The sequence below is a fragment of the Ornithorhynchus anatinus genome, chromosome 1, assembly GCF_004115215.2.
Source record: "Ornithorhynchus anatinus isolate Pmale09 chromosome 1, mOrnAna1.pri.v4, whole genome shotgun sequence".
In the NCBI taxonomy this organism is placed as follows: Eukaryota; Metazoa; Chordata; class Mammalia; order Monotremata; family Ornithorhynchidae; genus Ornithorhynchus; species Ornithorhynchus anatinus.
In genome coordinates this window covers 135,397,459-135,421,735 of record NC_041728.1, presented here as the reverse complement: position 1 = coordinate 135,421,735, position 24,277 = coordinate 135,397,459, and the positions used below count along the sequence as shown (strand labels likewise).

Below are 24,277 nucleotides of genomic sequence, written 5' to 3'. Positions count from 1 at the left end.
CTAAGCACTTAAATACCTTTATTATTATTATTATAAAAGAACTCATTCCATGAAGAGATGTTGTAGGTGGAGAGGATTTTATTTTCCAACCTTTTTCATATTTTTGGAAAGAAGAATGAAAAACCTCTGTGCCTAGAAGCAAAGCGGTAAATCAATAGAAACTTTTGCCTTTTTTTTTAAAAATGAGCCTCATAGTTTTAATTTTTCTCACAGATGTTTTGAAATAAAAGAAAAAGGGACTTAGAAATTTCCCGTGTTCCTCTTGGCATCCCAAGTAGCCAACCGAGGCAGCTGCATTTGAATCCTTCCCTAAAGAGCCATGTCGGGTTTTATGCACGGTGCGGCCGATTTCATGCAATCTGTTTCTAACTAGGCTCTATTTAAACTGGACCACCCTGAAGAGGCGGTTTTTGGCAACGGTGAACTTCATAGCTCTAAAGGCAAAAGTTATCAGCTTCTCTCCTCAGGCCAGCCAAAAGCGTATCCCCCAATTTCTCACCTAAAACTAAGTCCAGGTCCAAGATCTTCCATGAGTCTGGGGGTCCCTATCAATAACCAAAAAAGACAAACCCAGAGAAAAAAAAATTGCCACTGGGCTAATGATTTGTGTGTTATATTGAGTGGTGCAAAAGACTATCGTGTTTATTTGTTAAGAATAGAGGGTTTTTTTTCTTTCTCTTAAACATTATTTGTTAAGCTCTTACTATGTGCCAGACACTGTACTAAGTGCTGGGGTAGATACAAGGTTGACCACAGTCCGTGTCCCACTTGGAGTTCGAAGTCTTAATCAACATTTTACAGAGGAGGTAATAAATCCATCGATCATATTCACTGAGCGCTTACTGTGTTCAGAGCACTGTACTAAGTGCTTGGGAGAATAGGATATTACAGAGTCGATAGACACGTGCCCTGCCCACAACAGGCTTGCAATCTAGAAGGCACAGATAAGTGAAGTCACTTGCCCAAGGTCACACAGCAGGGAAATCACAGAGCTGGGATTAGAATCCAGGTCCTCTGACTCCCAGGCCCGTCCTCTTTCCACTAGGCCACACGGCTTCCCAGGTTCCACGCCAAACACTCTAAGGATGGGCGTCAGAAGGACCTGGGTTCCAATCCTGACTCCACCACTAGTCTGCTGTATGACCTTGGCCAAGTCACTTCACTTCTCTGGGCCTCAGTTACCTCATCTGTAAAATGGGGATGGACTGTGGCACGGGACATGGGTTGTGTCCAGTGTGTCCAACCTGATTATCTTGTATCTACTTCAGAGCTTACTACAAGTGCCTTTCACACAGTAAGCGCTTAACAAATACCATTAAAAAAATCGCAGACAATGAAAACACTTTGGTTGGGTGACGGACTTCCTAGCAGCGCCCCATACTCGTTTAATCAGTCAGTCGTACCTACTGAGTGCTTACTTTCTGCCAAACACTGTCCTAAGGGCTTGGGAGAGCCCAATAAAGCACCACAACAGACACATTCCCTGCGCACAACGAGCTTGCAGTCTAGAGGGGGAGACAGGCATTAATACAAATAAGTCAGTCGCACTCAATAAACATTCGATGACAGTAGTGAATTGAATCTTTAGGACCTGTCGGTCTTTATTTCCTTCTAGTTGCCATGGTGCCTTTTCTGCCAGACTTGGAGGAGTTGGACTTGTCTTGGAATGAATTTATAGGGGGAACTCTCCAGCCTCTAGCCCTTCGCATCCATCACATCCCCAAGTTAAGAGCCCTCAGGCTGAACAACTGCAGACTGACGGAAGAAGATGTGGCAGCACTGGGTACGGTGGATTTTTCCCTAGAAGGAAGTGCTCGGCAAACCCGACCTGCCTCAGCGACTGCAAACTTCAAGCTGGAACGATTGCATCTGTACATAATCAGTGAAACCCTCATAAATTATTCAGAGCAAGGCTGATGCTAGTTTTATACATCCTCCCCCGCTAAAATAAAACCCTCATTCCGTATTTTTAACCGAGAAAACTCTACGGATCCCCGACCGGAATGATTGCAGATGGAGATGGGGCATTTGGGAGTGACGTGAGCTCCAGGTGGGACAACCTGATGACCTTGGATCCACCCCAGTGCTTAAAACAGTGCTTGGCACATAGTAAGCACTTAAATACCATTATCATTGTTATTACAATGCAATGGGTTGCAATGGGTCGGACATGACTCCATAGCTGAGACAACAACATGCTGAAAATGGAAAAAAAAAACCCCAAAAAACCTTTGCAGCCCAAAGCAGCTGCTCAGACCAGAATTTCAGGCATTATGATGGTTCATTTGCTGATCACTAGACAACCTGATTGATTTCTTTACTTTTTTATGGTATTTAGCAGAGCTTACTATGAGCTAGGCCCTGTTCTAAGCACTGGGTTAGATGCAGAGCAATCAGGTTGGACACAGTCCCTGTCCCACATGGGGTCACAGTCTTAATCCCCATTTGAAAGAACTGGTAACTGAGGCACAGAGAAGAGAAGTGACTTGCCCAAGGTCACAAAGCCGACTTGTGGAAGATCCAGGATTAGAACCCAGATCCTTATGACTCCCAGGCCCGTGCTCTCTCCACTAGGTCACGCAGCTTCTGTAACACGTGAATGCTCTTATTCCGTTTGCAGTGTTTAAGGTACTTCTCTTTATCTCCCTTTGGTTTAGAACTGGTGATTATACAGTTAGCGACACATAAATCTCACAACTTTCTCCCAAAAAAGAAATGGAAGTATTTGCAGACAAAATGCCCAAGCTGGTGCCCAGCTTTAAAAAATAACAACCCATAAACAAGCTCTGGGCTTTGATTCAAGGGACCGAATGATTTTTGCCTTTCCATAACACGTGCCATTCTGGATATAGCTAGTGTGTAGAAGGATGTGGGTTGCCCTGAACTTAATGAAATCAATCCGCTGGTGTATTTATTGAGCGCTTACTGCATGCAGAGCGTTGTATTAAAAGCATTGGGAGAGTACGGTAAAACAGAGTCGGTAGACAAGTTCCCTGCCCACAGTGACCTTATGAATAATTCATTTCAGGAAATGCCCTTGAAGCCACCCCTGACCTCGAAGAACTGAACCTGTCCTGGAACAGTAGCATAGGAGGAAATCTACTTCAGATTTTCCATAAATTCCAGGAAAGGAGTAAACTCCAGACCCTCAAACTTATAGACTGCAACCTCACATCGGAAGATGGGAAATCTCTTGGTAAGTGATTTTGAAAAATAAATGAAAAAGAAACACTGTTGTAATAGTAATAATGATAAAAATGATAATTACCATGGTATTTTGCAAGCACTATGGATGTTTCAAACACAGGACTAAATGCTGGAGTGGATGAAAGGTCAGACGAGGGCCTTGTCCCACATGGTGGTCACAGTCTAGGAGGGAGGACAGACAATGGGTCCTTCGTCTACCAGTGGGGAAACTGAGGCACAGAAAAGTAAAGTGACTTGCCCAAGGACATATTCAGTCATTCAGTCGTATTTATTGAGCACCTACTGGGTACAGGGCACTGAATTAATCACTTGGGAGAGTAAAATACAACAAGAAACAGACACATTCCCTGTCCACAACGAGTCACACGGCAGACAAGTTCCAGGACCAGGATTAGAACCCAGGTCCTCAAACCCCCCAGGCCTGTACTCTTTCCACAGAGACAGACTGCTCACCTAGATCTTGGTTTATTTAGTAATCTCATGAATGATATCGCTAGGAAGGATTTCAATTCCAAGTTGGTCAGCCTGGCTGCCAGGAGGTCAATCAGTCAATTGTACAATCAATGGGATTTACTGAGCACTTACTGTGTGCAGAGCACTGTACCAAGCACTTGGAAGAGTACAATTTATTACATTGCTATGTAATAGACACATTCCCTGCTCACAGTGAGATAAGTCATCTAGGTGGAAAGACCCTAGAGGATATAGAAACAGCAAGGAAAGGTGATCCTTCCCTCTTCCTGCCAGTTGGGACCCCAGTCTCTCAGAAACAGCGTGGCCCAGTGAACAGAGCACGGACCCAGGAGTCAGAAGGACCTGGGTTCTAGTCCCAGCTCTGCCACTTGTCTGCTGTGTGACCTTGAGCAAGTCACTGAACTTCTCTGAGCCTCAGTTCCCTCGTCTGTAAAATGGGGATTAAGAGTTTGAGCCCCACGTGGGACAGAGACTGTGTCCAACCCGAATATCTTGTATCTATCCCAGAACTTAGAACTGTGCCTGGCACGTAGTAAGCACGTAACAAATAGCACAGTTATTATCATTACTGACCAACCTAGGGCTCCAAAATACCCCTTTACCGTGGGCCCAAAAGCCCAAGTGAATGGGGGTCAAGACATGTTCATGGGAAACATCTCCAATTGTTTATCGGAATAAAAAAGGCAAAATGAAAGTGTAATTTTGGGCCAATGAGAGTTTCATTTATGAGGAATCCGTTAGTTGGCATGTCCACCCAAAAGAACATTCAAAGGGCACTATGAATGCCAAGGAGAAGACTTCACTGATTCAAGCGGTTTTCCTCAGCCCATCCCCCAGTAAGAGAAACAGACTGTAAACTCCCTCTAGAGAGTGAGCTCTCTCTGGACTGTAAGCTCGTCATGGACAGGGAATGTCCGTTATATTGTATTAATAGTAATAACGTCGGTATCTGTTAAGGTCATCACCCTCAAAACAAGTAGGTACAAATTGCAAATACTTGTGGGCAGGGAACATGTCCATCAACTCTTGTATTGTACCTGCCCAAACACTTGCATCAGCCTCCTTTCTGACTTCCCCACCTTCTGCCTCTCCCCGCTTCAGTCCATACTTCATTCCACTGCCCGGATCATCTTTCTACAGAAACGCTCCGGGCATGTCACCCCCCCTCCTCAAAAATCTCCAGTGGTTGCCTATCAACCTCTATCGGACAAAAACTCCTCCCTATTGGCTTCAAAGCTGTCCATCCCCTGGCCCCCTCCTACCTCACCTCCCTTCTCTCCTTCCCCATCCCAGCCCGCATACCCCGCTCCTCTGGTGCTGACCTTCTCACTGTGCCTCCATCTCACCTGTCTTGCTGCCGATCCCTGGCCCACATCCTACCTCTGGCCTGGAGCGACCTCCATCGTCAAATCCACCCATCACTCTTCCCTCCCTTCAGAGCCCTTTTGAAGACACACCTCCTCCAAGAGGCCTTCCCCGACTGAGCCCCCTTTTTTCTCAGCTCCCCCTCCCTTCCGTGTCACCTCAACGCGCTCCCTTTGCTCTTCTCCCCCTCTCCCCGCCCCACAACACTCTGTATATAAATCAGGTTGGGCACAGTCCCTGTCCCACGTTTATTTATTTTGATGCCTGTTTACTTATTTTGATGTCTGTCTCCCCCAGCCTCTAGACTCGAAGCCCGTTCTGGGCAGGGATTGTCTCTCTTTATTGCTGTACTGTATTTTCTCAGAACTTAGTACTGTACTCCTCACACAGTAAGTGCTCAATAAATACCGCTGATTGATTGAAGAGAAAGCTTAGCTATAAATGATAAAAATGAAAATAAGCTGTTCAGTCAATACACAAACAGATTTGCACTTCCCCTGTGTTCTTTCTTTCTCTCCAGGCCAGGCGCTGCTCACCCTCCAGAACCTTGAAGTTCTAGATCTTTCCATGAACAGAAACATCGGCAGCGGTATGAAGATAATAGCTCGAGAGCTGAAAAATACCCCAGGCCTGAAAGTGTTAAAGTTACAAATGTGTGGATTAACTCCAGACAGCATTCAAGTTTTAGGTTAGTTGCCAAGAGCTGAACGGTTTATGGTGCTTTCCCCGTACAACAGTCGGGAAATTTCAGGTTCAAAACTGGCAGTCGATGAGAAAATGAACCTTTTGTTCTACAACTGAAGTCTCCGGGGATTTTTGACATCATTTGCTTGGGCTATTCCCTGGAAAAACACCCGGATTCTTTTCCATCCTGGAGTAGGGTGATTCACCTACTTTAAATCTGGGCTTCGTGTTCAGAGATGATAATAATAATCACTGCCAAGCACAGCAGTAGATGCTATACAATCCGATCGTGGATTGTAAACTGCTCAGGGACCAGGGTCTGGGTGTAATTCCCATCTGTATATTCTTTCCAAGCACTTAGTACAGTGCTCTGCACACAGTAAGCACTTAATATATACTATTACTGCTCCTACCCATTAATAATAATAATAATAATAAAAAATGGTATTTGTTAAACACTTACTATGTGCCCAGGCGCTGATGTAAGCACTGGGGTAGATACAAAGTAATCCGGTTGGACGCAGTCCCTGTCCCACACAGGGCTCACAGTCTTAATCTCCATTTTACAGATGAGGGAACTGAGGCCCAGAGAAGTGCAGTGATTTGTCCAGGCACACAGCAGGCAAGTGGCAGAGTAGGGATTAGAACCCAGATCCTTCTCACTCCCGGGTCCATGCTCTATCCACTTGGCCACGGCGCTTCTCTGAAATGCTATTACTACTAAACGCGGTCTCTGTTTCCCCACTCAGGGCTCACAGCCCTAGGGGGTGAGGGAAAACAGACATTGAATCCCCATTTTGCAGCTGAAGAAACCGAGGCCCCGAGAAGTTAAGCGATTTGTCCAAGTCACACAGCAAGCAAGTGGCAGAACGGGGATTTAGAACGCATATCTCCGGGGTCCCAGACCTGTGCTTATACCCATGCTGGACACACTGAGGCTGATGATGAGATTCGGCCCCTCTGTGGGCTGGGGCAAGGGCGATGAAGAGGGGGAAGGACACACATTAGGGTATCATGTGAAGCACCATGGCTCAGTGGCTAGAGCACGGGCCTGGGAGTCAGAAGGTCATGGGTTCTAATTCCAGCTCCTCCACTCGCCTGCTGTGTGATGTTGGGCAAATTACTTCACTTCTCTGTGCCTCAGTCACCTCATCTTTAAAATGAGGATTGAGACTATGAGCCCCATGTAGGACAGGGACTGTGTCCTACTTGATTGGCTTGTAGCCAGTGCTCAGTACAGTGCCTGGAACATAGTAAGTGCCTAACAAATATCGTTATTATTGTTAATCATTATTAGGGAAACTTTTCTAGGGCTTTTCTCAAAACGTTGACCGATATATTTATAAATAGGGCTGTTCTGTCATCATGCTCCTTGTGGGCAGGGAGTCCGACTACAAACTCTATCACGTTGTACCCTTCCAAGCACTTAGTACAGTGTTCTGCACTCAGTAAATGCCACCTTGATTGATTGATTGATCAAGCACCTCCCCTGCAACTAGCTGATTCGGAGTTCCCTAGCGATACAGGATTTAGATTCAGGGCAGAATAGAGAAGAAGCATGGCCTAGTGGACAGACCTCGGGCCCAGGAGTCAGAGGGCCTGGGTTCTAATCTCAGTCCGCCACTTGTCCGCTGGGTGACCTCGGGCAAGTTGCTTCACTTCTCTGGGTCTTGGTTTCATCATCCACAAAATAGAAATTCAATCCCCGTTCACTTTCCTACTTGGGCTGTGAGCCCTACGAGGGACCCGTTTGTCTTGTATCTATCCCAGCGCTTAATATGATGCCAGGCACAGAGTGGGCACTTAAATAGCACTATTATTATTATTATTATTGACTCACGGTTTTCTCTTGCCTTAGGCCTGTGTGACCAGCGTTACAGCTGGAAGGGACAGTGGGGACAGCAGTTGCTCAATAAACCAACATGGCTTAGGCTAGAGCCCATCCTGGGAATCAGAAAGACCTGGGTTCTAATCCCAGCTCTGTCACTTGTTTGCTGTGGGACCTCAGGCAAGTCCCTTCACTTCTCTGGGCCTCAGTTACCTCCACTGTGAAATAGGAATTAGGACTGTGAGCCCCATGTGAAGCAGCGTGGCTCAGTGGAAAGAGCACGGGCTCTGGAGTCAGAGGTCATGGGTTCGGATCCCGGCTCGGCCACTCGTCAGCTGTGTGACTTTGGGCACGTCACTTAACTTCTCGGTGCCTCGGTTACCTCATCTGTAAAATGGGGATTAAGACTGTGAGCCCCACGTGGGACGACCCGGTTCCCCTGTGTCTACCCCAGCGCTTAGAACGGTGCTCGGCACATAGTGAGCGCTTAACAAATACCAACATTTATTTATTTATTTACATTTTATGTGGGCCAGGGACCGTGTCCAACCCGATTAACTTGTATCTACTCCAGTGCTTAGAACAGTGCTTGGCACATAGTATGTCCTCAACAAGTACCATTATTATTTTCGTCATTATTAACCAAACATCTCTACTAGCCACCAATGCACGACCGCTGCTGGGTGCCACCGTAGAATAAATTATGGTATTTGTGTGCTGCGAGCCCCCAGCTCGTACCAACCAGGACCCCTCTGGACCGGAGGAGCTTTGGTGACACGTAGAAGGAGTCGAACCACACCTCTCATCACCAAGGTGACGGCGGAAAGTCTTTTACTTAGTTTTACCAGAGCGCAAGGGAGTGACACATACACACACTCACTCCACTCCGCCAAGGGTCCGATACCAGCCTGTGGTCAGAGGAGCCCGTTCTGCCGATGCTTCGTCTTTCTATTTCCAAGTGCTGCTCTCAGCGTGCTCCTTTCTGGGTTCTCTGCGTGCTTCTGACTCCTTCGTGCTGCTTCCAGATAATACTAACGTTGGTGTTTGTTAAGCGCTTACTATGTGCCAAGCACTGTTCTAAGCGCTGGGGGGTACCAGGTGATCAGGTTGTCCCACGTGGGGCTCACAGTTTTAATCCCCATTTTTACAGATGAGGGAACCGAGGCACAGAGGAGTTAAGTGACTGGCCCCCCAGTCACAAAGCTGGCAAGCGGCAGAGCTGGGACGCCCCCCACAGTGCCAAGCAGCCACCTTTTATCTGCCTTAGGCATGGCAGCTGTGACTCTATGTGGCAGTCACTGACTGGTCCAGGCCCGTTACAGGGTAGAACAGGGAGCGAGAAAGTCCCGCCTCCCTCCATCCTCCGTCCCCCCCCCCCCAATCCAGCAATCACCTGTCTCAGGTAGAGCCCATCAGTGCCTTCGCCAGTCTCTTCCTTCTTATTGTTTGTGGGATCACAAACAGCCACTAACAAGGCAGCTTGTTGTGGACTCCCCACGATTTCCTAAGCACTTACTACGTGCCAGCCACTGTGCTAAGCGCTGGGGTGGACATAAGCCAGTCAGGTGGGACTCACAGTGGAGCTCACAGTGTTAATCCCCATATTAATAATGTTGGTATTTGTTAAGCGCTCACTATGGGCAGAGCACTGTTCTAAGCGCTGGGGTAGACACAGGGGGATCAGGTTGTCCCACGTGGGGCTCACGGTCTTAATCCCCATTTTACAGATGAGGGAACGGAGGCAGAGAGAAGGTAAGTGACTTGCCCACAGTCACACAGCTAAGTGGCAGAGCTGGGATTCGAACTCACGACCCCTGACACCAAAGCCCAAGCTCTTTCCACTGAAAAGGGACTTGAGGTCCAGAGAAGTGAAGTGACTTGCCCAAGGCCACACAGCAGAAAAGTGGCAGAGCCAGGATTAGAACCCATGACCTTCTGACTCCCAGGCCCTGGGAATGTGCCTCTCACTGTGTGATCGTCATTTTCATCGTCATCATAATAAGGATGGCATTTGTTAAATGCTTACTCTGTGCAAAGCACTGTCATAAGCACTGGGGAGGTTACAAGGTGATCAGGTTGTCCCACGCGGGGCTCACAGTCTTAACGCCCATTTTATAGATGAGGGAACTGAGGCCCAGAGAAGTTAAACTTGCCCAAAGTCATCCGGCTGACAAGTGGTGGAGCCAGGATTAGAACCCACGATCTCTGACTTCCCAGCCCACGCTCTTTCCACTGAGCCACGCCGCTTCTCTTCCATGGTATTTAAGGAGCACTCACTGTGTGCAAAGCACTGTATTAAGCGCTTGGGAGAGTAAAATACAGCAGAGTTGGTAGACATCTTCCCTGCCCACTATGAGCTGTGGTGAAGCAGTGTGACCCGGTGGATAGAACACAGGCCCGAGAGTCAGAAGGACCTGGATTCTAATGCCAGCTCTGCCACCTGTCTGCTGTGTGACTTTGGGCAAATCACTTCACTTCTCTGGGCCTCAGTGACCTCATCTGTAACATGGGCATTAAGACTGTGAGCCCCGCGTGGGGCAGGGACTGCGTCCAACCTGATTACCTTGTCTCTACCCCAGTGCTTAGAACAGTGGCTGGCACACCACTTAACAAATACCACGAAAAGGTGAGTTTATTAAAGGTTAGAGATTTGGGAATATACCAACAAAGGGAGAAAAAATAAAACAAAATCCAAAACAGCAAAAAATATGGGGGTCCGTTTAGGTAGGAGTAAAATGAAGAGGTTTTTTTCCCTGTTGCTGTCGTTGTCTTATGCTTTCGAGTCGTGTCCGACCCACAGCGACGCCGTAGACACATCTCTTCCGGAACGCCCCGCCTCCATCTGGAACCGTTCTGGTAGTGGATCCGGAGAGTTTTCTTGGTGAAAACATGGAAGTGGTTTACCACCACTGCTTCCTTCCGTGCAGTTCAATTGAGTGTCCATCCTCGACTCTCTCCCGTGCCGCTGCTGCCCGGCACAGGTGAGTTTTGACTTGTAGCAGGTGGCCTTCCCCTCGCCGGCCACTGGCCAAGCTAGGAATGGAACGGACAGGCCTCTGCCTGACTCTTCCTCTCGTAGTCGAGACTGGGAGAGGACCGGAAACTCTCCAGGTGCGACCCTGAGAGGGGGTTTTTGCCCGTCGGTTTGCTGAATTTATCCCTTTCCCCTTTGCTTGAAACAGACCGTCACAGTTCATTTTGCCATCTTGAGAGGAGATCAGGACTCTGAAGGCCAAGAAAATAGTTGGTGCCATTTCGGACACCCCCCGAATCTCAAAATAGCAACAGAAAGGGAAACCATGGTTCTCCTGCCTCTTCCACAACCCCCCATCTGTCTGTCAGTTTATCGGCTATTTTAAGGATTGAGTGTCCCCTAAACTGTCTCTATCTGTTACCGATTTGTACATTCCAAGCGCTTAGTATAGTGCTCTGCACATGGTAAGCGCTCAATAAATACTATTGAATGAATGAATGTCAGGGAACCTTTTATTATGATGTTTTATTATTAAGCTATTTATGATATTACGATATTTTTTAAACCGTTAATACGTGTGAAGCTCTGTTCTAAACACTGGGGTAGGTACAAGTTCATCAGGTTGGCTACAGTTCCTGTCTCATGTGGGACTCACAGTCTAAACAGGAGGGAGAACAGGAATTTATCCCCACTTTACAGTTGAGGAACTGAGGCACAGAAAAGTTGAGTGACTTACCCAAGGTCAAGCAGCAAGTAAATGGTAGAGTCAGGATTAGAATCCAGGTCCTCTGACTCCTAGGGCCGTGCTCTTTCCACTAGGCCCCGCCGCTTCTCATGCTGCTTGTGCTGTCGTTTCTTTGCCCTCATTCATATCTTAAAGGAATATCATGCCAACCAATAATGACATATGAAGCTGATGGAAAACGACGACGTATTTTAAGCCAAACTTTCCGTTCTTCTCCCTAAACCACTCCTCTACCTCCAATTTACATCTCCGCCGATTAACACCATCACCCTCTCTGGCCCAGAAGTCCACCCTTGGTGTCATTCGCACTACCACGGTCAATTAAATCCTGACATTCTACCCAGTCATAACGATGATAATCAATTAATCAATCAGTGGTATTAATTGGGCACTTACTGGGTACTAATCACTGTTTGGGAGAAGGAGAGTGGCTTAGTGGAAAGAGCATGGACTTGGGAGTCAGAGGTTGTGGGTTCTAATCCCGGCTCTACCCCTTTTCAGCTGTGTGACTTTGGGCAAGTCCCTTCACTTCTCTGGGACTCAGTTATCTCAGCTGTAAATGTCTGCGCCAGACTGCTTGTTTCGTTCGGTTCCGTTTTGCTTTGCTGTCCGTCTCCCCCGTTTCGACCGTGAGCCCGTCACTGGGCAGGGATTGTCTCTGTCTATTGCCGAATTGTACACTCCAAGCGCTTAGTACAGTGCTCTGCACATAAAACACGCTCAACAAATACTATTGAATGAATGAATAAAATGGGGATTAAGACTGTTAGCCCCACGTGGGACAACCTGATTACTTAGTATCTACCGCAGTGCTTAGAACGGTACTTGGCACATAGTAAGCGCTTAACCAATGCCATCATAATCATCATTATTATTATTACAATATAACAGAGTCGGTAGACACATTCCCAGTAATCAATCGATCGTTGGTCTTTATTGAATTCTTACTGTTTTCGGAGCACTGTGCAAATAACAACTGTACACCTACTCTACTATTACTACTGCTAATAATAATACTAATAATAATTGTGATATTCATCCAACACTGACTAATGTACAAAGCCTTGTACTAAGCCCAGGCGTAGGAAAGAGATAACCCAGTTGGGTACCATCTCTGTCTCACATGGATCTCACGAACATCTCCTAGATTCACCATTCTCCAGCCAGTCAGTCAGTTGTATTTACTGAGTGCTTACTGTGCGCAGAGCACTGTACTAAGCACTTGGGAGAGTACACTATAACGATAAATGGACACGTTCCTTGTTTTCGCCCTTATCATAGAGCAGTTCGATTAGTCTATCAGTCAACTCCAGCCTCTTCTCCCTTCAGCTATACTCCACAATGCCGCCCGTATCATTTTTCTGAAACGTCGCGCTGCACACGTCCCTCCACTCCTCAAGAATCTCCAGTCGCTGCCCATTTCCCACCGCGACGAGCAAAAGCCCTTTCGATTTTCCCACCTCCCACAGCTCGCTCACCTTGTTCTCCCGGCCTGGAAGTCCCTCCCACTCCCTGCCTCTCCAATCCACAAGATCATGATTCCAGATGATCGGTATCAAGAGCAAGATCAACCTCAAGATGATTCTCATCTTCAAACCCCTACTCCACCTCCCACCCTTGATAAATCCCCAACACCTCAAATCGCTTCAACGAAACAGCCGTCCTTAGTCTTTGTGTGCTCTCCTTCTTGTGGGCAGGAAACCTGTCTACCAACTCGGTTATATTGTACTTTCTCAAGCACGGAATACAGTGCTCTGCACACAGTAAGCACTCAATAAATAAGATTGATTGATTATGCCTCTCTAATCTGGAGGCTCCCCCTTTATAGCCCTGTAATCTTCTTATGGGCAGGGATTGTCTATATCTACTGTTTTGCACCGTACTCTCCCATGCTCTTAGTACAGTGCTCTGCTCATAGTAAGTGCTCGGCAAATACCACCGATTAGTTGATTGATCGATTATGCTCATCCACTGTACTTATGTATATATTATTCAGCTATTTCATCCGGACTTAGTCAAAATACCCTCTTGTTGGTAACAATAATGAAAATAATTATGGCATTTGTTAAGTGCTTAATGTGTGCCAGGCACCGTTCTAAGTGCTGGGGCAGATACTAGATAATCGGATTGGACACAGAGGGCTCGCAGTCTAAATCCCCATTTTACAGGTGAGGGAACTGAGGGATGGAGAAGTTAAGTGACTTGCCCAAGGTCACACAGAAGACAAGTGGTGGAGCTGAGATGAAAATCCTTTTCCTTTTTCTTACTCCCAATATTTCGAGATCATTTTGTCTGCCTCCTCAATTAGATGGTTGGCTCCTTTGTCATCGGTGGTATTTATTGAGCACTTACAATGGAAAGAACACTGTACTAAGCGCTTGGGAGAGTACATTACAACAGAGTTGGCAGACACGTTCCCTGCCCACAGTGAGTTTACAGTCTTGAGGACCTGGCCAAGGAACAGATTCCAAAGTGCTCAGGACAGTGCTTAGCACTCAGTGAATACTCTCTGCCGCTTGCCAGCTCTGTGACGGCGGGCAGGTCACTTAACTTCTCTGTGCCTCAGTTACCTCATCTGTAAAATGGGGATTAAGACCGTGAGCCCTACGTGGGACAACCTGCTCGCCTTGTATCCCCCCAGCGCTTAGAGCAGTGCTTTGCACATAGTAAACGCTTAACAAATACCACCATTATAATGAATGATTGATGAGGGAAAAAAAAAAGAAAACAGGGTTACTCCCCCATTTCTCTTTTGAGACCTAAAATTGACTAGGTTTCATTTCCTATCTCAATTTCCTTCTGGCATGTGTATTTCAAGGCAATGAGATTTACATTTTCTTTTCAGATTCCACTTTGGGTTACTTGCCTGAGTTAAGGAAGTTGGACCTCTCGTGCAACAAAAAGGTGAGAGGAGGATTTAAAGAGTCGACAACTCACCTGGCCAAACTGAAGCACCTCCAAGTTCTGGATCTTCACCGGTGTCGCTTGTCAGAAGAAGACATAGACTCTCTGAGTAAGACTCTCAATCAGTCCTATTTTTTGAGCGCGTACTGTGTGCAGAGCCCCATGGCCTAGTGGATTCATTCATTCAATCATATTTATTGGGCGCTTACTATGTGCAGAGCACTGTACTAAGTGCTTGGAATGGACAATTACGGCAACAGATAGAGACAATCCCTCCCAACGACAGGCTCACAGTCTAAACGATATCTTATATCTAGTGGATTTAAGAGCATAGGCCTGGGAGTCAGAAGGTCATGGGTTCTAATTCCAGCTCCTCTACTTGTCTGCTGTGTGACACTGGCAAGTCATTTAGCTTCTCTGTGCCTCAGCTCCCTCATCTGTAAAATGGGGATTAAGACCGTGAGCCCTACGAGGGACAGGGACCCTATCCATCCCAACTATCTTGTATCTACCCAGCGCCTAGAACAGTGCCTGGCCCATAATAAGCGCTTAATAATAATAACGTTGGTATTTGTTAAGCGCTTACTATGTGCAGACCGCTGTTCTAAGCACTGGGGTAGATACAGGGTACTCAGTTCGTCCCACGTGAGGCTCACAGTTAATCCCCATTTTTACAGATGAGGTAAATGAGGCCCAGAGAAGTGAAGTGACTTGTCCACAGTCACACAGCTGCCAAGTGGCAGAGCCGGGATTCGAACCTATGGACCTCTGACTCCCAAGCCCGGGCTCTTTCCACTGAGCCACGCTGCTCCTCTTAACAGATACCATCACGATCACCGTTGCTTGGTCGAGTACAGTAAAACCAAGCTGGTAGACACGTTCCCCTCCCACAAGGAGCTTACAGTCCAGAGGCTATTTCCGCCTTGCAAATTGAAGCCTTTTTTAAAAAAGTCAATGTCTAGTAAACACTGACCTACAGCCTGAGATTAGCTCGCAGGTGCTTCTGCTATGGAGGTGTGCAGAGCAAGAGGAAAGGCAGGGCAAATCCAGAGTGATCGAGCTTTATATTCCTGGATGTGCAAGGGCAGGAAAAGAAACAGGTAGAGGAAGCCCCCTATCTTAATAATAATAATCTTGGTATCTGTTAAGGGCTTACTATGTGCCAAGCACTGTTTTAAGCGCTGGGGTAGACACTAAGTAATCAGCTTGTCCCCCGTGAGGCTCTCAGTCGTGGGCGCATGTGACCTGTTCTTTCGGTGACAGTGTAATAATAATAACAATCATAATTGTGGAATTAGTTAAGCGCTTACTTTGAGATGCAGCATGGCGTAGTGAATAGAGAAGGGGCCTGGGAGTCAGAAGGTTATTATTCTTCTTATTATTATTATTGTTATGGTATTTGTTAAACACTTACTATGTGCCAGGCAGTGTACCAGTCACTGGAGTGGATACAATCAAATCGGGTTGGACACAGTCCCTGTCCCACGTGGGGCTCACAGAATCAATCTTCATTTTACAGATGAGGTAACTGAGGCCCAGGGAAATGAAGTGACTTGACCAAGGTCACACAGCAGACCCGAGATTAGAACACCTGACCTTCTGACTCCCAGTCCCTACGCCATGCTGCTTCCCATCCCCGCTCCACCACTTGTCTGCTATGTGACCTTGGGCAAGTCACTTCACTTCCACGGGCCTCAGTTCCCTCGTCTGTAAAATGGGGATTGGGACTTTGAGCCCCACGTGGGACAGGGGCTGTGTCCAACCTGATTTGATTGTATCCCCCAGCTCTTAGTACAGAGCCTGGCACTGACAACCACAATTATATTATTATTACCATAGGCCAAGCACTGAATTAAGCTCTGGGATGGATACAGGATAATCCCGCAAAGGACTCACAGTCTAAGTAGGAGGGAGACAAGACACTGAATCCCCATTTTGCCGATGAGGGAACCGAGGCGATGAGAAGGTAGGTGACTTGCCCAAGCTCACACAGCAGACAAGCGGTGGAGGCGGGATTAGAACCCAGGTCCTTCTAACTCCCAGGCTTGTGTTCTTACCACTAGGCTATGCTGCTTCTTGTCCTAGTAAAGATGCCTTTGTCTTCCATGGGAATTCAATGAGGCAGAGCCAGAGAAGGACCCCGATGAGCTGGGTTCTGAGGACATCCCTAAGCCAAAATTTATTTCTTTGCATCTTCCCCAAAGCATATGAGCCCCCAACTCCTTTTCCCCCAATCCCCTGCACCGGGGACAGTAGAGGTCGTTCAGTGCCTCTCTCCACCCTGTACACTGTAACCCCTTTGGGCCTGGGAGTCAGAAGGACCTAATTTCTAATCCTGGCTCTGCCACTTGTCTGCTGTGTGACCTCGGGCAGGTCACTTCACTTTTCTGGGCCTCAGTGACCTCATCTGGAAAATGGGGATTAAGACTGTGAGCCCCATGTGGGACAGGGACCTGGTATGCAGTAAGTGCTTAACAAATACCACAATTATCATTATGATTATTATTATTCCAAGCAGTTCTTCAGTGCTGTGCACACAAGAAGCACTCAAAATCAATACCATTAATTGACTGATACTAATAGTGGTAAGAGAGCCTACTGTGTTCTAAGCGTCAGGGAAAAAAGGACACAGGTAAGAATTAGACCCGGTCTTTGGCTCCAAAGAGCTCACCATCCAAAATTGAGGGGGATTGGTGATTGCAAATACATAAGGAAAGGTGAAATAGAAAACCACAGAAGCAACGTGAAAGACAAGACGGCAATAAATGCCCTGTGGCGTTGACTTTCATCCTTCATTGCTGAGCTCTTCTCAGACTTTCTAATCAATCAATCGATGGCATTTATTGAGCTCGGACTGTGGGCACTGTACCGAGCGCTTGGAAGAATACAGTAGAACGGGGTTGGTAGCCACGTTCCCTGCCCACAACGAGCTAACGGTCTAGAGGACCGTGGGATCGAGACACGAGCCGTGGGATCTCAAACCCAGAATGTTTTCATTCAGGCTCCGTAGGCTTTTGAGGGAGCTCTGCGGAAGGGTCTGCGGGCACAGTTGCAAAGAAAAGCCCCCATCTCTTCGGAAAACCTGAAAACAAAACCAGACGTGAGTTCCTTGTCGAGGTTTACGGATGAGTTGGAGTCAAGTTCTCCTTAGCTCTTGTGGCATCACCATTCTAGCATTTTCAAGCCTTCCTCAAACTAAGAAGACAATCTGCGTTGAATCCATGTTCTCGCTGTCTTCCTAAAAGAGGACGGTGTAATTTTCCAGAGGCCTGTCACTATCCTGACAGAATGTATTCTTAAAAACCAACTGGCCTGAGCCCAGTCGCTACCGGATAGCTTTTATGGTGAACGGAAAGACTGTGGGAAACTCGACAATTATCCGGAGATCCTTTTTCTCATTCTGCTCAATAATAGAAGGGCAGGAAATGAAAATAGATTCTGCCTTCCCAACACATGCAGAATAGATGAAACTTTTTTTTGGCCCAATCGTCTTTTCGTTGTTATTTATAGAAAAGCAAAACGGTAGCTTTGGGGCACCAACCAACCCAGCGATTTCTGTGAGCCAGTGTCCGACGAGTTTGTCAACGGGGTCTCGTTTTAAAGCCCAGGTCATACCGCTGCTCACGAGTCTCCGGAGCTTGAATTTATCGGCGAACAGAAACCCGGGCGGCTCTTTGGAAACCCTTCTCAGCCGGCTCCGCTTTTTACCCGAGTTGAAGACGGTGTTGATCCACAAATGTGCTTTAGGGATCGAATCTCTGGCGGCTCTGGGTAAGTCACTTTCCCGACCGACCGCGGGTAAGCGATTTCCTCTGGGGGGAGAACTTAAGCGTCCATCTCTTTAGGAATGTCGGGATCAAAACCTGTTGCAGGCAGCGATTACTCCGTCGTTACGGAGGGAGGCCCCGTGAGTCAAATGCCATGTGTTTCTCTCATGGTGATGATGATGGTATTTGTTAAGTACTTACTATGTGTCAAGCACTGTTAATAGTGTGGTACTGTTAAGGGCTTACTATAATAATAATGATGATTATGGTGTTTGTTAAGCAATTACTATGTGGTAGGCACTATTCTAAACACTGGGGTAGATATTCATTCATTCAGCCGTAGTTATTGAGTGCTCACTTTGTGCTGAGCACTGTACTGAGCGCTTGGAATGTACAATTCGGCAACAGGTGGAGACGGTCCCTGCCCAACGACGGGCTCACAGTCTAAAAGGGGGAGACAGACGGATACAAGGTAATCAGGTGGGACACAGTCCCTGTCCCACATGGGGATCACAGTCTTAAACCCCATTTTACAGGTGAGCGAACTGAGGCGCAGAGGAGTGAAATGGCTGGTCCAAGGTGACCCGGCAGACAAGCGGTGGAGCCGGGATTAGAACCCGGGTCCTTCTGAGTCTCGGGACCTTGCTCTATCCACTAGGCCACACTGACACAGTCCCTGTCCCACATGGGGCTCATGGTCTTAATCCCCATTTTACAGATGAGGTATCTGAGGCACAGAGAAGTGCAGTGACTTGCCCAGGGTGACACAGCAGACGGGCGTCAGAGCGGAATTAGAACCCAGGTCCTTCTGACTTTCAGGCCTCTGCTCTACCCGCTAAGCCATGCCATCTCTTCCTCACCCCATTTCGGTTGCCTGATGTGGTACTGTAGAGAGACAAGCCACCAGGGCAGAGTGCCAGAATATATTAGTGATTTCCCAAGAGAAGTGACTTGCCCAAGGTCACGGAGCGGACAAGTGAGTGCCGGAGTCAGGATTAGAACCCTGGTCCTTCTGACTCCCAGGCCCCTGCTCTATTCACCCTGGAGGATGTCGTTATGGGTTCTAATCCCAGCTCCGCCACTTGTCGGCTGTGCGACCTTGGGCAAGTCACTTCACCTCTCTGGGCCTCAGTTGCCTCATCTGTAAAATGGGGATTGAGACCGTGAGCCCCATGTGGGACAACCTGATTACCTTGTATCTACCCCAGCGCTTAGAACAGTGCTCGGCACATAGTAAGCGCTTAACAGATACTGACGTTATTATTATTATTATAGGGGAAGCAGCGTGGCTCAGTGGAAAGAGCCCAGGCTTGGGAGTCAGAGGTCATGGGATCGAATCCCGGCTCTGCCACTTGTCAGCTGACCGTGGGCAAGTCACTTCACTTCTCTGGGCCTCAGTTCCCTCATCTGTAAAATGGGGATGAAGACTGTGAGCCCCACGTGGGGCAACCCGATTCCCCTGTATCTACCCCAGCGCTCAGAACAGTGCTCGGCCCATAGTAAGCGCTTAACAAATATCAACGTTATTATTATCTACCCCAGCGCTCAGAACAGTGCTCGGCCCTGTTAAGTAAGCACTTAACGAATACCAGAATTATTATTATTAATACAGAATGGTATGTGGGAGAGCATTCCATCCCAAAATAGTTAACGTAGGATTCGGGAGGACAGGTAGAGTAACAGCTCTCTTGGCTTAAATTAGACCGGATCACATTGCTTCACCTTCTGCTCCTCGCGTCTTTCCCTCTAATCGTTGCCCCCTTGATTTCTCCCGGTAAGCAGGGGTTGTCGGTGTTAATCTTTTCAGCTGAGGCCTCTGTTCACCTTCCCGCACTGGAGACATTTGACCTCTCTTGGAATAAGTGCCTTGGTGGAAACCTAAAGCTGCTTTGGGAGACGTTAAAGCTTTCATCCGCCCTTCGGGTCCTGAGGCTGAGGAGCTGTAACCTGGAGACCGAGGATATGTCTCTCCTAGGTTTGTATTTCTTTTTACGCTATTGGTTAAGCGCTGACTACATAGAGAAGCAGCATGGCTCAGTGGAAAGAGCACGGGTTTTGGAGTCAGAGATCATGAGTTCGGATCCCGGCTCTGCCCCCGGTCAGCTGCGTGACTGTGGGCAAGTCACTTCACTTCTCTGTGCGTCGGTTACCTCATCTGTAAAATGGGCATTAAGACTCTGAGCCCCACGTGGGACAGCCCGATTCCCCTGCGTCTACCCCCCCAGCGCTTAGAACAGTGCTCTGCACGTAGTAAGCGCTTAACAAATACCAACATTATCATTATTATTACCGGGCGCTGTTCTAAGTGCTGGGGTAATACAAGGTAATCAGGTTGGGCACAGTCCCTGTACCACATGAGGGTCACGGTCTTAATCCGCATTTTACCGATGAGGTCAGTGAGGACCAGAGAAGAGAAGTGACCTGCCAAAGGTCACACGGCAGACCAGCGGAGAGGGTGGGATTAAAACCCAGGTCCTTCTGACTCCCGGGCTCGTGCTCTATCCACTAGGCCACACTGCTTCTCCCAGGTCTGGTGCTTTAAGCCGTTGCACCGCCAGTATTACTATTATAGCTGTAATTAATTTATTTACATTAATGTCTATCTCCCTTCCTAGAATGGAAGCTCCTTATGGGCAGGGGATGTGTCTGTTGTACTTTTATGTCATACTCTCATTCATTCATTCGTATTTATTAAGCGCTTACCGTGTGCAGAGCACTGAACTGAGCGCATGGGAAATAATGATAATGGCATTCGTTAAGCGCCAATGGTTTGTGCCAAGCACTGTTCTAAGCTCTGGGTGGGATACAAGGTAATCAGGTTGTCCCACGGGGGCGGGCTCACAGTCTTAATTCCCATTTTACAGATGAGGTCACTGAGGCACAGAAAAGTTAAGTGACTTGTCCAAAGTCACACAGCTGACACGCGGGGGGAGCTGGGATTTGAACTCATGACCTCTGATTCTCAAGCCCGGGCTCGTTCCACTGAGCCACTCTGCTTCTCTAGCCACAGTGCTTCTCATTTCTGCTCCCTTCTGCATGTGAGAAAGTGGAATAAAGAGTGACAATCCCTGCTCACGGTGAGCTCACAGTCTAGAGCTTAGTACAGTCTACGGTAAGCCCTTCATCAATATGGTTGACTGATTACATCTGTGAGGCATTTTCTGTGTGCCAGACACTGTACTAAGCACTGAGGTAGATGCAAGATCATCAGGTCGGACATAGACCCCGACCCACACGGGGCTCGCGGTCTAAGCAGGAGGAAAGACGGGCACTGAAGACTGAGAAGCAGCGTGGCTCAGTGGAAAGAGCCCGGGCTTGGGAGTCGGAGGTCATGGGTTCGAAACCGGACTCCGCTACTTGGCAGCCGTGTGACTGTGGGCAAGTCACTTCACTTCTCTGCGCCTCAGTTCCCTCATTTGGAAAATAGGGATGAAGACTGTGAGCCTCACGTGGGACAACCCGATCACCCTGTATCTCCCCCAGAGCTTAGAACGGTGCTCTGCACAGAGTAAGCGCTTAACAGATACCACCATTGTTATTATTATTATTATTAAGACCGGTGGCAAGTAGGTCAGCTATTCCTATTTAGGGTAAACCTGCTGCGTAAATGTGAGTTTGCAGATGTGCATATAGTTAATAATAACTGTGATATTTGTTGAGCGCTCACTATGTGCCAGGCGTCGTACTAAGCACTGGGGTGGATACAAGGAAACCGGGTCGGACACAGTCCCTGTCCCACGTGGGGCTCACGGTCTCAATCCCCATTGTACAGATGAGGTCGCTGAGGTCCAGAGAAGTGAAGTGACTGGCCCAAGGTCACCCAGCAGACAAACGGTGGAGCCGGGATTAGAACCCATGACCTTCTGACTCCCAGGCCCGGGCTCTAGCCACCAGGCCTCGAACTATGAGTGGAAACTGCCCACTTTCTCGAATGTAGAAGGGAGCAGAAATGAGAAGCAGAGCGGCTCAGTGGAAAGAGCACGGGCCTGGGAGTCCGAGGACCTGGGTTCTAATCCCAGCTCTGCTGTGTGACCTTGGGCAGATCACTTAAATGCTCTGAGCCTCAGTTACCTCACCGTGAAATGCGAATGAAGACCCTGAGGCCCATGGGGGGCAGAACTGCATCCAACCTGATTGTCTCAGATCTGTCCCTGCACTTAGTGCAGCAGCTGGCACGTAGTAGGTGCTTAACAAATTTTTAAAAAGGGCTATAACCATTCAGGTTTCTGAAATTTCCCATCCGTGTGTGTGTTTGTGTATTCATTCATTCAGTAGTATTTATTGAGCGCTTACTGTGTGCAAAGCACTGTATGAGAAGCAGCGTGGCTCAGTGGAAAGAGCCCGGGCTTGGGAGTCAGAAGTCGTGGGTTCTAATCCCGGCTCCGCCACTTATCAGCTGGGTGACTTTGGGCAAGTCACTCAACTTCTCTGTGGTTCAGTTTCCTCATCTGTAAAATGGGGATGAAGACTGTGAGCCCCACGAGGGACAACCTAATGACCTTGTATCTACCCAGTGCTTAGAACGGTGCTTGGCACACGGTAAGCGCTTGACAAATACCGACATTATCACTAAGTGCTTGAGAGAGCACACTGTGACAATAAACCGACACATTCCCTGCCCACAAAGAGTTTACAGCCTAGAGGCAGAGACGAACATTAATAGAAATAAATGATGAATAAAGGGAGCAAGTCAGGGTGACGCAGAAGGGAGAGGGAGAAGCGTGTGTGTCTGCGTCTGTGTTGTGCTTTTTGGGGGGTTTTTTTGAGGCTATTTTCAAGCTCCTATCGGTTTCGTTTTTCAGCATCCGTAATCCAAGCGGGCCACCTGGCCAAACTGCAGACAGTGGACCTGAGTTACAACGACAGCATCTCCGACGCAGGCTGGGCCACGCTCAGCCGGGCTGTGCTGGTCCTCAAAGAACTGAACGAGCTGGACGTCAGCCTTTGCCCCTCGGCGTTTCGGCCGGGGGGGGCCTGGTTCGGGCACTTGCTGGATGGCTTGCCTCGAATGACCATGCTCACCCAGTTAGGGATACAGAGATGGGTTCTCCCAGCCCCTCAGGAGGAAAGCCTGGAATACTTTAACCGAGACCATAAAAGAGATGTCCACTTTGAGTATGACGGGTTTCGGTGAGCTGGAAAATAATGATGGCATTTAAGCGCTTACTATGCGCCAGGCAACGTACTAAGCACCGTGGGTGGGGAGGATATAGGAAAATTGGGCTGGACTCAGTCCCCGTCCCACGTGGAGCTCACGGTTATACCCATCGCATAAAAATGCTAGAGATTTTAAACCCTAAAAAACATTCCACCGTAAGCTCCTTGAAGACAGGGTTCTTGCCTGCTACCTCCACTGAACTCTCCCAAGTGCTTCGTACAGGGCTCTGTGGAGAGCAAGAACTCGATAAATGCCGCCGATTGCTTGACCGATGATTCCTTCTACAAGAGTGGAACTCCCAACTGAGTGAATTCAAACCTCGGCTGGGCTTAAAGCTACAAAATGCCAACACTCTCACCAGCGGTGAATCCATTTTGAAACTGAGACCATAACTCCTCATGCTAAACCTAGGGAAGTTTTCAAAGAGCTTGTTTGGGGAATTGCGGAAATAATGAATGAAGTGTAATGATGAAAGCTTCTGACTAGAATCTAGAGTCCTGCGCTTTGATTCTCTCTCCTCCCACTGACTCGACCAAGTTTACCTAAACGTCTGCCTCTCTCCCTCTCGAGAAGCAGCATGGCCTAGTGGAAAGAGCAAGGTCTGGGAGTCAGAGGAACTGGGTTCTAAACCCGGCTCCGCCGCTTGTCTGCTATATTTCTTTGGGAATGTCACTTAACCTTTCCGTGCCCTACTTGTCTCAGCTGTAGAATGGGAATTAAATCCTATTCCCTCCTAGTTAGACCGTGAATCCCACGTGGGATGTGTTGGAAGCTCCCTCTGGACAGGGAATATGTCTACCCACTTTGTCATCTTCTGCTCTCCCAAGCGCTTAGTACGGTGTTCTCCACACAGTCAGCATTCAATAAATACAATTGATCGATTAATTATGTCTGCCCTAATTGACTTGCATGTGCAGTGCTTGGCGCATGGTAGGCACTTAAAAGGTACTGTAATTATTTGGTTATGATTGCCATTATTATTATTAGTAATAATAATAATATTTGTTCAACAGCTGATAACTTCATATCCGCCTCTGTGCTTAGAACAGTGCTCGGCACATGGTAGAGGCTTAACAAGTCCCACCATTATTATTATTTGTTAAACACTTACTATGTGCCGAACGCTGTTCTAAGCATTAGGGTAGATATGAAGTTATGAGTTTGGACAGTC

At 47.8% G+C, this 24,277-nt stretch overlaps 1 protein-coding gene across 2 annotated transcripts in view; it reads left to right on the top strand.

Moving 5' to 3' along the window:
• Positions 1 to 23,594, top strand: part of LRRC31 (leucine rich repeat containing 31) — a 39,359-nt gene extending 15,765 nt beyond the window's left edge. For both annotated transcript variants that reach the window (XM_029059920.2, XM_029060092.2), the window contains exons 3-9: positions 1,616 to 1,783; positions 3,029 to 3,196; positions 5,567 to 5,734; positions 14,123 to 14,290; positions 17,785 to 17,952; positions 19,756 to 19,923; positions 22,751 to 23,594. In XM_029059920.2, the coding sequence (XP_028915753.1) occupies positions 1,616 to 1,783; positions 3,029 to 3,196; positions 5,567 to 5,734; positions 14,123 to 14,290; positions 17,785 to 17,952; positions 19,756 to 19,923; positions 22,751 to 23,082 (1,340 nt within the window). In that variant the 3' untranslated portion in view covers positions 23,083 to 23,594. The remainder of the gene's footprint in view (positions 1 to 1,615; positions 1,784 to 3,028; positions 3,197 to 5,566; positions 5,735 to 14,122; positions 14,291 to 17,784; positions 17,953 to 19,755; positions 19,924 to 22,750) is intronic.
• Positions 23,595 to 24,277: the final 683 nt, after the last annotated feature.